This window comes from Grosmannia clavigera (assembly GCF_000143105.1).
Source record: "Grosmannia clavigera kw1407 unplaced genomic scaffold GCSC_144, whole genome shotgun sequence".
NCBI lineage: Eukaryota > Fungi > Ascomycota > Sordariomycetes > Ophiostomatales > Ophiostomataceae > Leptographium > Leptographium clavigerum.
In genome coordinates this window covers 907,459-922,585 of record NW_014040797.1, presented here as the reverse complement: position 1 = coordinate 922,585, position 15,127 = coordinate 907,459, and the positions used below count along the sequence as shown (strand labels likewise).

Below are 15,127 nucleotides of genomic sequence, written 5' to 3'. Positions count from 1 at the left end.
GGACCCCAACAGGAATGCCTGCAATTGCCTTCTGCCGGCCGTCGACCAGACCACACTCTCCACCAAGACGACGACCCCGAACGGATCTCTCGATTACCGCGTGGAAGAGGAATCTGTCTTGTGTCCCTGGCAAGTCCTCGCGCCTGCGCATCGGCCACGAAAATGGGTGCTAGTGACTCGAAGCTCGTCTTCAAAAAGGGCATCTTCCGGCTGTCGGAAGAGCGAAACATCCCTGCCGACGACCCATACTGGACATCGGTATGCGAACAAGAGGGGAGGGGGGAGAAGAGTGGGGGGAGCTTGGAGGAGATGAGGGTCTGCACGAAAGTGTGTCGAAAGCTGACTCTTGTTGGTGTAGTTCTGGGACCTGCCCGAATCGCCAGAGGACATCTTCAGCCTCTTCTCACCGGCCGACATTCGACGGACGCGCGACACGGCCCTGGAGAACTTGGAGACGCTACTGCTGGCGGTGACATCACGGCTCTTCAGTCTGCGCCACCACGCCGCCTTTCCCGACCCAGATGTAGCCCCAGAGCGGGATGCGCTCAACTGCATCCGCGTGCTGACCCGCGTGCTGCCGTACATCTACGAGCGCGCGTCGCTGAGCGGCTGGGAGGAGCGCTTCTTCTGGACGGCCCGACGACGACGGACGCACCGGCCGTCAGGCAGTAGCAGTGTGGCTGCCGACCGTGAGGTGCTCTTTGACCAGACCAACGTCGACGATGGCCCGAAAAACGAGGCCGCGTTTGAAGACGTCAAGCCGCTGGCCGAAGAGCTCATCGACACGCTGACAGACCTGCTCTTCTTCGCCGACTTCACCGTGACCCGGCCGCCGGCCGCCGTCGACCCCGGCAAGGTCACGTATGCCATCTGGCAGAGTGGCGTCGGCTGCAACGCGGCCATGCCGACGACGCGCGAGTTTGAGAGCAACCGCTGCGAGATCTTGCGCCTGCTATTGACTCTCGCCAGCCCCAGCATGTACTCACCTCCCGGTGCTCTGCCGCGCCAAGGCATTCGCGCCCTCACCTACATCTGTACCTGTCCGGACAAGCAGGTCGTGCTGTCGGTCCTCTGTTCGCTGCTGAACACGGTGAGTCTGTGTCTCATCGTTTGCTGTCGGCCACTGCTCGTTCGCTTCTGACGCTCGCAGACGCTCAAGTACAATCCCGCCAGCTGGCGCATGCCCTACAACAGCCTCGTGCTCAAGGACCAGAAACAAATCCTCGTCACCTACACGCTGCAGCTCCTGCTCGTGCTCGTCCTCTACCCTGTGCCCGAGCACGACGGCTTCGCGCCCAAGAACTACTATCGCCACTTCCTCGGGCGCCTGCACCGTCCCGCCGACTTTCAGTTCCTCGTCGATGGCATGACCCGTATCCTCCATCAGCCGCTCCAGGCCAACGCTTCCTACATTCCCGGCACTCAGTCGTCCGTCCGGTTCGCGCCTGAGATCATCATGCTCTTTTGGGAAATCACCCAGTGCAACCGGCGCTTCCGCTCCTTCCTCATCGACACCGAGAGGGTCCACGACTTTGTCATCCTCATCCTCTTCTACGCCCTCGAGTCCAGGAACGACGGCAGCAAGCAGGGCATCGTCCGCATGTGCGTCTTTCTGCTGCAGACGCTGAGCGTCGAGAAGAACTTTGGCATCAATCTGAACAGGCCCTTTGCCGCCCAGGAAACCCTGCCACCGGCCATCCGCATCCAGGGCTTCCGCGGCACCTACGCCGACTTTCTCGTCCAGTCCATCTACAGCCTCATCACCAGCAGCCAGAGCAGGCTGACGGCCATCTATCCCGCCCTCCTGGCCATCATCAACAACGTCGCCCCACATATCGCCGGTCTCAGCCTGCGGACATGTTCGCGCTTGATGCAGCTCTTCGGCTCCATGTCGTCTCCTTCCTTCCTTCTCGCCAACGATACGAACCACGACCTCCTCTCATCCCTCCTCGAGGCGTTCAACGCCACCATCGAGCACCAATACAAGAGTGAGTACCGCATTCCGTCGTGTCCCGTTGCAACAGGTCAGCCTTTTAACGAACTCGCAGAGAACCCACAGCTAGTATACACAATCGTCAAAAACAAGAGGCGGTTCGAGGCGCTGCGCAACTTCACGCTGGAAAGCGGCCGTGAAGAGATTGAGCGCCGCATGCAGCTCCGCAAGGACTCGGGCGTATCGGCCGAAGACCCGATGGAGATGGCTTCGATCCGGAGTTCAGTGGAGAGCCTGCGCAGCCCCAGCACGCCGCAACATCACGTCCAGCCGCCGGTGCTGAGCAATGTGCCAGAGAACGAGACGTTTGCGATTGGAGGCGATGAGAGCGACAGCGACGCAGAAGCCGACAGCGATTCCGAGACGCGCACTGCTGGTGCCGGTGCCGCCAACGACGACGACGACAATGAGGAGGATGAAGACGAAGACGAAGACGAAGACGAAGAGAATGAGCCACGACCAACGCCATCGCAGTCCAGCCTCAGCGAGAACCCGAGCGGTGCATCGTCGGTGATCTCAGTCGAGGACGCGGTGCCGATACAGCTACGGGGCATGTCGGAGAAGGCCCGCGGCAAGATGCCAGTCGGCACGCCCAGCTTCTCGCGGCAGAACAGCGCGCTGAGCATCGGGAGCACGTCCACGGGCGTCATCGCGAGTGGAGGCCACAGAGGCCACCATCGCTACAGCCTCAGCCACGGCCACGGCCACGGCCACGGCCATAGCCAGAGCGTTGGCAGCATTGGTAGCGTGGGCTGTGGTGGGGGATACTTTGAGCCGACAGCGCAGTGGATCGACAGCTGGCTGCCAGAGCTGCCACTGCACACAACGCTGACGCTGATCCAACAGCTGACGGCGCTGCTGCCGCGCGAGGAGCTGGCGGTCGACGTGCCGGCGACCGAGACGCTGCGGCGGATTCAGGACGTGCAGCTAGTGGGCATCGATCCATCACCGATTCGGGTGCACTCGTTTGAATGGTCGCCGCTGTCGCTGGGCTGGTACGAGTCGTTGATCTGGAGCTTTATCTTTAGTAGCGAGATGCAGGTGGCCCGGGGCACCGTCGGCGTCTGGAACGGCACCGCCATCAAGCTTTTTCGCGTCCAGGAGACCGCGCCGCAAGGCCCGTCACTGACGTCGCCGCGCGGTGCCGTCGATGCCGTGGGTAGCAACATTGTGTCGCGCATCGGGGCTATCAACCTGCGCGGGAGCGGAGGCGGCATCACGGGAACGGCCGGCGGGAACAGCGCGTCCTGAGGCAGGGGAGGACTGAGCGTGTGCTACTGTACTCTTAATAGCGATAGCGTGTTACTGCAGAGAAGGATAGAGTTTGCATTTCTTGAACAGAGACTTGATCTTGGATGGCCGGTGTCATTACGTAAGCTTTTGAACCAAAAAGAAAGGACGTATAAAAGTGGGCCTGGAGCTGTTATACAGAACGTTGTAGTCCGTAGATCTGGCCGCTTCAGGATCAAGACCGCAAAAGCGCAACAGCCGAGAAGACAGTCCCCGACGACGCGGCCACGATCCGAGACGCAACAGGCCGTCTCTCTGTGTCTTTCTCTGAACACTACCGCTCGCCCGCGCAATGTACTCTTCATTTGTCCGCCTGCAGAATGTCTTTGGCTTCTTCACCACCATCGTGACGATCCTCGGCAGCCTCATCGCAGCTACTGACCTGCTGCATGCACGCACGCCCAGCGCCACCGTGCGGCCGGCGGGTCTGCAGGTGTATGTGTAGGGAGACAAAGAAGGGTGACTGGCAGTGTGCTTGTGGCTAATGTTCTTTTTGTCCTTGTTTCGCAGAGTTCGTGGCCGCCCACACTACTACAGCAAGAAGAACGAAGAGTACGCCGTGGTACGCTTCCACCTGGACGCGGACCTGTCGTCGCTCTTCACGTGGAACACCAAAGAGGTGTTTGTCTACGTGACGGCCGAGTGGGAGGGCGCTAACAGCAGCGACACCAACACGGCCGTCATCTGGGACAGCATCATCACGAGCCCCAGCTCCGACTACCTCGCCAACATCGGGCCCGTGGCCATGCGGAAGCTGCGCAAGAGCGCCGCGGGAAAATCGATCGACCCGAGCCGGTGCGTCTCCCCGGCTCTCTCTCTCTCTCTCGTCTTCTTCTGTCTCCTAGCCTCTCCCGTCTCACACTTGCTAACATCCCCCAGCGGCATCATCCACCTCAAGAACCAGAAGCCCAAGTACCAGATCACCCACCCGAGCGGCAAGATCGCCGAGACGGAAAAGGTTCGCTTGCGCCTGCACTACAACGTCCAGCCGTGGGTCGGCATGCTGTCGTGGAACCAGGAGGCATCAGACGCAGACAGCAGCAGCAGCAGTGACGGTATCTGGGCATGGGTACCCCGTCATGGCACGGTCCAGTCGCCGCTGTGGGCATCGATAGATGGCGGCAAGAGCGAGTCGTTTGCGCTGCCCGCAATTGTGGGCAAGAAGAAGACTACCACAAACAGCTCTTAAGGCTAGCATGCTTTCCAAGTTTTAGGGTTTCGTACATAGATCTCGCCGTCCCTGTCTAAGCAGGCTACTAGCTGTGGATTGTAGGAATGAGTGTCTTTTAATGTCTGTTCATTACGTCGTTGTCATCAAACTGTGCTGTAAGAATGCCGTGAGTTGGCCACAATACGGAGTAGCTTGACCAGTCTTGCGATCGAGTATAGGCGGTCCATTGTTGTTCCGGGCCCGGCCTCGCCACGCTAGACTGCGCAGCAACAGGCCGCAAAGCGACCAGGGTGGGGCGATTTCGGGCGAACCTGGCAGCCTTTTGCTGTCCTGTCGCATTTCCCTTGCCTCTCGAACAACATTGCTACTGTTCTGGTACTTCATCCCACGGCGAACCCTGTCCTCACTTGCCCCTCTCTCCCCTTCCGCCCATATACGTGTCGTCGTGACTGCTGTCCGACGCCGAGGCCGACTCTTTTATCTTTTCTTCTCTTCTCTCTGGTCAGAGCCACAGCACAACAATGGGTGTGCCGAAATTCTTCAGATGGCTCTCGGAGCGGTATCCAGCCATCTCGCAGCTGATTGCAGAGAACCGGATCCCGGAGTTTGACTGCTTGTATCTCGACATGAACGGGATCATTCACAACTGCACACACAGCGACTCGGACGACGCCTTCACTCGCTTAGGCGAGGAGGAAATGTTCATACGTATATTCAACTATATAGAACACCTGTTTGGCAAGATCAAACCGAAACAGCTCTTTTTCATGGCGATCGATGGTGTGGCGCCGCGGGCCAAGATGAACCAGCAGCGGTCGCGGCGTTTCCGCACGGCCCTGGACGCCGAGGTGGCGCGCAAAAAGGCTATTGCCGAGGGGGCGCAGCTGCCGACGGACGATCCGTTTGACAGCAACTGCATCACGCCGGGTACGGAGTTTATGGCGAAGCTGTCGAAGCAGCTACAGTACTTTGTCAACAAAAAGGTCAGCGAGGACAAGGAGTGGCAGCAGTGTACGGTGGTACTGTCGGGCCACGACGTGCCGGGCGAGGGCGAGCACAAGATCATGGAGTACATCCGGAACGCGAAAGCGCAAAAGGACTACAGTGCGAACATGCGGCACTGCCTCTACGGGCTGGACGCCGACCTGATCATGCTGGGCCTGCTGAGCCACGACCCGCACTTCTGCCTGCTGCGCGAGGAGGTGACATTTGGGCGGCAGACCAAGACCAAGTCCAAGGAACTGGAGCACCAGAATTTTTACCTGTTGCACCTCTGCATCGTGCGCGAGTACCTGGAGCTGGAATTCCAGGAGCTCAAGACGGACAAGACCATGCCGTTCGCGTTCAACATGGAGCGGATCATTGACGACTTCATCCTCATGGCCTTTTTCGTCGGCAACGACTTTTTGCCCAATCTGCCACGGTTGCACATCAACGAGGGGGCGCTGGCAACCATGTTTTCGATCTACAAGCGGGTGCTACCCAAGTGTGAGGGCTACATCAACGAAGGCGGTGCGGTCAACCTGAAACGGCTGGGCCTGCTGCTGGAGGAGTTCTCGAAGGAGGAGTTCCGGTTCTTCGAGCACGAGATCGAGGGCGAAAAGTGGTTCCAGGCGAAGAAGATGAGCCACATACCGGAGGGCGAAGGCCTCACGATCAAGGTGGAGAAGAAGTACGGCAAGGGCAGCCGGAGCAGGAATGCGGCTGGCAAGGCTATCGGTAACGGAGTCAATGGCGGCAGCAGCAACAACAGCAGCAACAGCAATGGCGGTAACCAGTCGCAAAAAAACAAGCTGGTGCTGACGACATCTCAGAAAGAGCTCTGGAAGTCCAAGATGCGCAAGTTCGTGAGCAAGCCGACGAGCGAGCCGCTCGACCTGGGAACGGAGCTGAAGGCAGAAGACCGCAAGTTTGTGCAGGACGTGGCGGACAGTCTGAAAATTGACTGGAACACAAACGAGGACGAGGAGGGCAACCGCCATCTGGTGCTGGCGTTCCCGGCCGAACGGCTGGGCGGAGGCGACAAGGGGAACGGGGAGGACGAAGAGGACGAAGAGGACGAAGAAGGGCAGCTGGCGCTATTTCGGGTGATGAAGAAGTACGACACGGCAGAGGTGGCGGACGTGACGGCAGCGGAGAGTCAGGCGGCATTGGACCAGCTGTACATGCTCAAGTTCCAGCAGTGGAAAGACGGGTACTACAGGGAAAAGTTCGCCTGGACGGACGGACAGCTGAGCGAGGAGGTGCGCAAGCTGTGTGAGAACTACGTGCAGGGCCTGCAGTGGGTGCTGTACTACTACTACCGGGGTATCGCATCATGGCCGTGGTTCTACCACTACCACTACTCGCCGCTGATCTCGGACGTGATCAAGGGGCTGGGGGCGGACCTGAACTTCAAGCTGGGCCAGCCGTTTAAGCCGTTTGAGCAGCTGATGGGGGTGCTGCCAGACCGGAGCAAGAAGATTGTGCCGACGGTGTACTGGGGCCTGATGACGGAGGAGGACTCGCCGATTGTGGACTTTTACCCACGCGACTTTGAGCTGGACATGAACGGAAAGAAGATGGAGTGGGAGGCGGTGGTGAAGATCCCGTTCATCGACGAGCGGCGGCTGCTGACGGCGATGAAGCCGAAGAACGCGCTGCTGTCGGCGGATGAGCAGAGCCGCAACGAGTTTGGGGCGCCGATCGAGTTCACGTTCCATCCGGGGACAGACTTTATGTACCCGTCGTCGCTGACGGGGATCTTCCCGGACATCCCGCACTGTCGGTGCGTAATGAACATGTTTGAGCTGCCGGCGACGGAGGGGCTGGAGTTTCTGCACGACCTGACGGGCGGGGCGCTGCTGAACGCGTCAGCGCTGGCGGGATTTCCGAGCCTGGCGACGCTGCCGTACCGGGCGATGCTGACGTACCACGGGGTGAACGTGTTCCAGCAGGAGAGCCGGAACGCGAGCATGGTGGTGACGCTGTCGGAGTCGGCGAGACAGACAAAGGTGGAGGCAGCACGGCAGAAGCTGGGACAACGCTGCCATGTCGGGTACCCGTTCCTGCAGGAAGCCAAGGTGGTGCGGGTGTCGGACGAGCTGTTCGACTATACGCTGGACGAGCAGGGTGGAGTGGAGCAGCACCACCACGGCGGCAAGGAGATGGAGCGGTGGCAATCCAAGGCACGCAGCATCGAGGAGAACTACAGCCGGCGGCTGGGGATCGTAATCGGGACGGTGGAGTCGCTGGTGCACGTGCACATGCTCAAGGGCCTGGTCAAGACAGACGTAGGGGCGACGATCAAGGAGTACGGCGAGGTGGCGGTGATGGAGACAGACTTTGCGGCGCAGACGGTGGTGGACTCGGTGGTGAATGAGGACGCGCGATTCATTGAGCGGGAGGCGGTGGCGATCGAGGATGAGTTCCCGGTGGGCTCGCATGCGTTCTTCGTGGGCGACTTGGCGTACGGACGGCCATTGGAGATCGCCGAGCACCACGGCAACAAGATGGACGTATGTGTGTCGATGCTGAAGCAGCGAGAGCCCGAGTTTGCGCACCAGGTGGTGCTTCAGGCCGAGCGGGAGAACCGGTACCAGCCGTCGTTTGCGGTGGCCAAGTCGCTGGACCTGCACCCGCTGTCGCTCAGCAAGATCACGTCATCGTTCTACGTCTTCTCGGTGGGCGGGCTGAAGGTGAACCTGGGGCTGAACCTCAAGTTCGAGGGCAAGAAGCAAAAGGTGCTGGGGATGTCACGGAAGTCGGCGACAGGATGGGAGTTCAGCGCGGCGGCAATCGGGATGATTGCCAGGTACATGATGGCGTTTCCGGACTTTTTTGCTGGGCTGAAGCACCTGCCACACAACCGAGACATCAAGGACACGGACATCTGGTCGAGCCAAGAGGTAGCATCGCAGCGGGTCAAGGAGATCGGAGCATGGCTGAAGAAGCAGGAGACGGGGCAGCTGGAACGGGTGCCGTTGGACGCGGAGCAGCTGGACTCGGACGTGGTCGGACGGCTGGCACGAGAGGCAGACGAGGCACAGCTGGCGTCAGCGGCGATGGAGCCAAAGCTGATGCGCAATGTGCCGCGCAACGCGGTGCTGAAGCCGGCAGACGCAGAGCAGCGCCTCGGCAACCAGCGATTTACGCTAGGAGACCGGGTGGTCTACGTGCAGGACTCGGGCAAGGTGCCGATTGCGCTACGCGGCACCGTTGTCGGCATCGGGCGCACGACCACGACGAAGCTGCTGGACGTCGTCTTTGACACGACCTTTATGAGCGGCACGACACTGGGCGACCGGTGTCCGGCGTTTCGCGGCCAGACCGTGCCAGCGGCCTCGGTGCTCAACCTGACGGAGCGACAGGTGTTTCGACGGGCGACAGCAGCGGCCGCTGCGATTCCGTTGCAGGTGGGCCGAGGTGGCCATAGACACGGCCGTGGAGGTGGCGTGCGGCAGCTGCACGACGCGCCAGCACCACCACCACTGCAAAGCTCGTGGCGAGGAGCAGCAGCAGGCGGTCCCAGAGGTGGTGGCAGTAGCGGACAGCCGGGACCGAGACCGGGATCGCAGCTGCAGCACAGCAGTTTGGTGTACCGACTTCAACGCGGTGGTGGTGGTGGTGCTCGTGGAAATGCACAGGCGCAGCCAAAACAGCAGGCGCAATCGTTCAATGCTGTTCCGCCACCAGCCAACCTGGACAGTCAACGAGGAGGACGAGGGCGTGGTGGACGTGGTCGTGGTCGTGGTCGTGGACGGGGTGGAGGTGGGGGTGGAAGTGCAGCTGGAACTGGAACTGGAACTGGAAGTGGAACTGCAGCAGCTAAAACTATTGCAGCTGGCACTACAGTCGGAACTGCTGGAGCCGCTGGAGCTGGAGCTGCAACAGCTGCACCCACCACTGCAAAAGTCGGCATGACGGCTGCTTGAGGATCTATGCTATGAAGAAGACAAGAATAGGCCGTCCTGCTCTGCACCCGGCATTGTCAGATATACATACGAAGTGGTTGTGGTAAATAGCCTGTGAACTCCATACGTCGTACTGTTAATATGTGCTCACGTAATGGCACGTGCAATCGTGCGTGTAATCATTCTGCCGTCCTTCTCCGCCAACTTAAACGGCGCGCTTTCTCTCGCGTCGTGAAAACAGGTCCTGCATTTTGTATGTCATCGGACTGACCACACACGACTCCGGCCTGTGCAGCATCTCCCCAACTGCCAACCGACCCAGCCGCAGCTGCATTTCTCTCACGATGGGGCCACCCCAGGTTGTCGACGACGTGGACGGTAAGCCGAGACGGGAGCGACAGACGAAGACAACTGTGGCTGACAGGACGGCAGTGGACATGGAGCACGACGAGGACACGGAACAGGAGCAGCGGCTGATCAACGAGGGTGAGTGTGACGCGATGGTAGCTGTCGTCTGAGCACGAGCTGAATTGGAACAGAATACAAGACGTGGAAGAAGAACAGTCCGTTTCTCTACGACATGATCCTGAGGTGGGTAGTTTGTCTAGCTGTCTGTTTTCTGGTCTGTCTAACAAAGCAGCAACGCGCTCCCGTGGCCGACACTCACGACGCAGTGGTTTCCCGACGTCAAGGAGCTGCCCGACAAGAAGTGCCGGGTGTACCGGCTGCTGTTGGGCACGCACACGTCCGAGGGCCAGCCGAACTACGTGCAGATTGCCGAGGTGTCGATCCCAATGGCAGGCGAGCCGAGCGCACACGACTACGACGACGAGCGCGGTGATGTGGGCGGCTACACGGGCAAGGCGGGTGCAGCCGGCAACGGAAACACGGCGACGCCGGCCATCAGCTTCAGCATCGTGCAGAAGATCGACCACCCGCAGGAGGTCAACAAGGCGCGCTACCAGCCGCAGAACCCGGACATCATCGCGACCTTTGCCGTCGATGGCCGCGTCCTCATCTTTGACCGCACCAAGCACAGCCTGACGCCGGCTGGCGTCGTGAGCCCGCAGTTTGAGCTGGCCGGCCACCGCCAGGAGGGCTTCGGCCTCGCCTGGAACCCCCACGAGCCCGGCTGTCTGGCCTCGGGCAGCGAGGACGCCACCGTCTGTCTCTGGGACCTCCATGCGGCCGCTGCTGCTGCTGCTTCTGCTGGCGGCAGCCGCGTCGTCAAGCAGCCGGCTCGTCGTCTTACCCACCACAGCCAGATCGTCAACGACGTCCAGTATCATCCTGTCTCGCGCAGCTTCCTCGGCAGCGTCTCCGACGACCTCACGCTCCAGATCGTCGATGTTCGCCAGCCGGCCAATGACCGTGCCGCTCTCGTCGCCCGTGACGGCCACAGCGATGCCGTCAATGCCCTCGCCTTCAACCCGGCCAGCGAGTACATCGTTGCGACCGCGTCGGCCGACAAGACCATCGGCCTCTGGGACCTCCGCAACGTCCGCGAAAAGGTCCACACCCTCGAGGGCCACAGCGACGCCGTCACCTCCCTGGCCTGGCATCCTCACGAACCGGCCATCCTCGGCAGCGGCAGCTATGACCGCCGCATCATCTTCTGGGACCTCAGCCGCGTTGGCGAGGAGCAGCTGCCCGACGACCAGGAGGACGGACCTCCGGAACTGTACGTTTGTGGTAGCGTTGTGCTGTACTATTTTTTTCGTTTTTTCGTTTTTTGCCGTCTCCGTCACTAATTCCTATCACAGCCTCTTCATGCATGGCGGCCACACAAACCATCTGGCCGACTTCAGCTGGAACCCGAACCCCGCCGACTCCTGGCTCGTGTGCAGCGCCGCCGAGGACAACCTGCTGCAGATCTGGAAGGTGGCCGATTCCATCGTCGGCCGCGACGACGCCGACCTGCCCGTGGACGAGATGGACCGGTAGTGACAGAGCGACCTGTTTGAGCTTGCCTTTTCCACTTCTGTTTCCTGTTACTTCTTTCTTTCCTGCCTTCATTCTGTAAGTCTACGGCGTCGTCTCGGTCTGCCTCGCTCATCTCCAGCAAGGCCCGGGGAGGAGCAGGCGTTAAAAGGAATGTATCTCTTATTATGGACATGCGGATAATAGAAAGAGAGCCTGAAGAGAGAGTGAACCGGAGGACGCTTGACAGTCCCCAAGGTCCCGTGACAGGCAGTTGCAATCGGTGCGTCACTGCCGTCCCAGGTCGTTTCTGCGGCCTGACGCGTCTGTCAGTCTTGACGCGTTAGCCGGTTGCTATTGTCCTATTGAGGCCGGTCCAGTCTATTGACCAAACGGCCCTTCTTCCAGGCCCAAAAACAGGCCGTCTCACCCAACAGACAAAAGTGGAAGGTACTCGAGAATTCAATACAAGTCCAGGTCATCCGGCCTTTTTGTCTCCCTTTTCTTCTTTCTTCCTATCGTCTTTTCTCATCTTCTACTCTCATCTTCTACTCTCATCAGCTTCACTCACTAGCCATGATGCTGCCTGCCGATACCTCCGGCCTCAAGCGGTCACGGCCGTCGTATCTCGACGATGCTGTTGACGCGCTCCAACATCTCCCGCCACCCGACATCGATGCCAATCCGGACTCGCTCTCCTCGCTCTACGACCGCGCCGTCCGCCTCGCCGAGGCCACTCAGCAGCAGGCGTCTATCCCGGCCCTTGACGCTGCCCTCGCCGCTCGCAGTGCCCGTTCCGCCAGCGTCGTCGATGCTGTCGGCATCGCCATCGATGCTGCCTCTGTTGCCGTTCTCGTTCAGAGTATCACAGGTGGCAGCAGTACTGGTCATGGTCACGTTGGCCGACATCGCCAGCCGCCCCTGACGGCCTGTCCGCCAGGCACCTTCTGGCTGTGGACAAAATACTTCAAGCAGGTCACTGTGGCTGGCGTCGTTCCATCCGAAAGATCCAACAAGACTAGCCCGTTTGCCCACACCGTGAAGAGGCAGAAGATGCTTCCTTTCAGCCCTTGCTTGGCAACGTCATCCACCACCGCCTCATCGACCACCCTCTTCGATCTGCTCAGCTCCGTGGTCTCGTGTCCCGACCTCGTCTTTCACGTGTGCTCCTATCTGCAACCGGCCGACGTCTTCATGCTCTACAGCGTCAGTCGGGTCTTCAAGGCTACCGTCGACGCTGACTTGTCGTCCAACAATGCCCGTCTGGGCCGTCTCTTTGCGCCCGAGTCGACCGCCGTCTTCCCGTGGAATCTGTACCACGGCAAGGGAGAGCCCTCCCTCCGCCACCTCTCCATGCTGCTCAGCCGGGAACGCAAGGTCCGCGACATCATCGCCTGCCTCGCCCGTTCTGGCCAGCGCCTGCCGCAGCCTGGCGCCTCTGTCGCCCTCAAGAAGGTATGGCTGCTCATGGACGTGGCCACGAACCGCGGCCGTCACGCCCTGGTCCGGCGCCTGTTCACCGACAACGACCTGCTGGCCGTCCAGATCTTCTGCACGAAGCTGGCCATGCACCTGCACGAGCCGCTGTATGCCGTGCCGGGACGGGCTCTGGGTGGCGGTGGTGGCGGCGGCATCACCACGGCCGCGCCCTTCTCGCGCTCCCTCGCTGAGGTCCTACTGGGCCAACGTGGCGGTCTCCATTCGTTGTGGCTGATGCTGCGCGGAAAGGCCTTTGGCACGCCACGCGAGGCCCTTGAGCTCAAGGTCCGATACGACTACCTTCCGCCCGTCCTGCCCGAGCTGATGGTCGTCGAGGCTTTCGACGAGCACGACGACAGCTTGGTCGACAGCAGCGACGCCATCGCCGCAGAGTACAGTGCCTCCCACGGCCTGACCCTTGTCAATATCGGCGACAACCGTACCGACTTCCCTCACGCAGACATTTCGCCCTTTGCCGCCCTCATGGCTACCATCCATTCCGTCCCCCTCTGGGAGATGGGCGTTGGACACCTCGAGGGCTGGGGCCTGGGCACACAGCACCTGCTGCGGCCCGATGAGCTTATCCCGCTCGAAGCAGCGCGGCGTGGCCTCGACCTGCGCTCCCATCTGCCTTTCCTGACCATCTGGGGCAGCCGTGACTTTGAGACTGGCACAAACCTGGCACCGACGCTCGATGAGATCTACATGTCGGACGAGGATCAAGGAACCCCCGCCGTTGAGGACAAGGAATACACGGAAAAGCCGGTCAAGACCAAGGAAGCGGACGATGTGCTGGTGGTGACAGTGGACCGTTGCCATCATGATCTCAGAAGCGCGCAGGAACGCTTGCGTCGTCTTGGCGGTAATGTTCCCTGCATCAAGGGCGAGTGGCAGCCATGGCAGGTGCTCAAGGCGCGCTGGGGTGAGCTCTCGTCCCGCCAGAAGCTGGACATCTGGTGGGTGTGTCAGCAGGAGCGACTCAAATCACAGGCATGGCAGCACGATGCAGTACAGGGCAGAAATGAGGACGACGAAGGCGACGAGGCTCCACGGCCGGAAGACGCGGCTTCTGTCGCTTCTGACATCAACGCAGTGGGGGTCGCTGACAGCGACAGCGAGGAGGACAAGGAAGAGACTGCGATTGCAGTGCCCGACGACAACGGCGACAACGGCGAGCTTCGAATGAAGTATATGGACGACAGTGAGAGTGAAGTCGAGAGCGACAGCGACAACGAAAGCGACATGTTTGTCCTGGACAACCAAGACCATGAACTCGACAGCCCTGACGAGTCTGGAGGCATCCACTTCCGCCGTCGTCGTCGCCACGGCCGTCGTCGTCGAGCCTATCCGCCAAGTGGTGCCCAGGGCTCGCTGCGTGTCCCGAGCGGCGCGTCATCCCGGTCCTTTTCTCTGCACCACCGCCGCCTCATGGCTGCCTGTGTCGAGACCGCCCTGCAGCAGCAGGCCGCCGCCGATGCCGAGCTCGTCGCCCAGGCTGACGAGCCGTATGTGGAAGAAGAGCTCGAGTGGTGGGAGCAGGCGCTGGAGACGATGCTAGCTGCAGAGGACAGCGTGAACGCGGAAGATGGGAGCGAGAACGAAGGAGAAGATGAAGGCGAGACCGGGAACGGTGCCATCCAGAACAACGCCGACGAGAGCCCGGCTATGGTGGAACAGGAGCTGTCGACTCAGCCAGCAGTGAACGACGAGGAGGACGACGCCGCCGCCCAGAGCGACAATGCCACCCATCCCGATGTTGTGCAGGTCCGGCACTACGGCGGCGACGAAGACGTGCTCGAGCTGCTGGATGAGCTGGCTGCCGCAGAGGCTGCCGCCGCGATTGCCCCTCCCGCCATCGCCGCAGCCGTGGCCGCCGACGTGGACCGCCTGCGCGAGATCCTGGACGCGCGGATGAAGGCTGAGGTTTTTGCTCTGGATTTTGGTGAGATCTAGAGGGTCAATGTGCGGATGGGAAGGAGACACGGAGGCCGTTTTGTCAGCAGACTGATTGCTCCTGCCTTTTGTAAAGTAGTAGAGGTCTGACCTCATCTGATTTCAGTGCATCTCTCTTGGCTCTATCCTGCTCATCCGCAATCAGAAAGCACATTGACCGCCGCTGTGCAGAACTTGCTGAAGAATATAAGATATATTCAGGTCATGTAAGGGAACAAGAGGACTTGCCATCCTCCTCTCCGCCACCCCTCCCGAGAGACCTAGCAAAGTATATAGAAAAACGACAAAGCACAAGATACGATGAACGATAGTAAAAGATCTGAACCACCCGAGCTCCCACATCCTTGCCAACCCAGTTTCCACCTTCGTGCTTCCCTCCCTCCTTCCCCTTGTGCCAAATTTACATAGCTGCCCAGAACTGTCACGAAC

General features: G+C 60.4%; 5 protein-coding genes across 5 annotated transcripts; all 5 read left to right on the top strand.

The window, feature by feature from the left end:
- Nucleotides 1-162: 162 nt before the first annotated feature.
- Nucleotides 163-3,244, top strand: CMQ_2622 (uncharacterized protein; the record flags this gene model as incomplete). Its single annotated transcript, XM_014316700.1, has 3 exons — nucleotides 163-258; nucleotides 359-1,090; nucleotides 1,151-3,244. The coding sequence occupies 3 exons, from the start codon at nucleotides 163-165 to the stop codon at nucleotides 3,242-3,244; spliced, it is 2,922 nt and encodes a 973-aa protein (XP_014172175.1).
- Nucleotides 3,245-3,575: 331 nt separating this feature from the next.
- Nucleotides 3,576-4,472, top strand: CMQ_2812 (microsomal signal peptidase subunit; the record flags this gene model as incomplete). Its single annotated transcript, XM_014316890.1, has 3 exons — nucleotides 3,576-3,718; nucleotides 3,794-4,078; nucleotides 4,163-4,472. The coding sequence occupies 3 exons, from the start codon at nucleotides 3,576-3,578 to the stop codon at nucleotides 4,470-4,472; spliced, it is 738 nt and encodes a 245-aa protein (XP_014172365.1).
- Nucleotides 4,473-4,975: 503 nt separating this feature from the next.
- Nucleotides 4,976-9,367, top strand: CMQ_2696 (exonuclease; the record flags this gene model as incomplete). The annotated part of the gene is made up of 1 exon (XM_014316774.1): nucleotides 4,976-9,367. The coding sequence occupies one exon, from the start codon at nucleotides 4,976-4,978 to the stop codon at nucleotides 9,365-9,367; it is 4,392 nt and encodes a 1,463-aa protein (XP_014172249.1).
- Nucleotides 9,368-9,690: 323 nt separating this feature from the next.
- On the top strand, nucleotides 9,691-11,290 carry CMQ_3033 (chromatin assembly factor 1 subunit; the record flags this gene model as incomplete). Its single annotated transcript, XM_014317111.1, has 5 exons — nucleotides 9,691-9,724; nucleotides 9,779-9,832; nucleotides 9,886-9,937; nucleotides 9,987-11,027; nucleotides 11,110-11,290. 5 exons carry the CDS (start codon nucleotides 9,691-9,693, stop codon nucleotides 11,288-11,290), a joined length of 1,362 nt encoding a protein of 453 aa, XP_014172586.1.
- A 552-nt stretch (nucleotides 11,291-11,842) lies between these two features.
- CMQ_3040 (uncharacterized protein) lies at nucleotides 11,843-14,698 on the top strand (the record flags this gene model as incomplete). The annotated part of the gene is made up of 1 exon (XM_014317118.1): nucleotides 11,843-14,698. The coding sequence occupies one exon, from the start codon at nucleotides 11,843-11,845 to the stop codon at nucleotides 14,696-14,698; it is 2,856 nt and encodes a 951-aa protein (XP_014172593.1).
- Nucleotides 14,699-15,127: the final 429 nt, after the last annotated feature.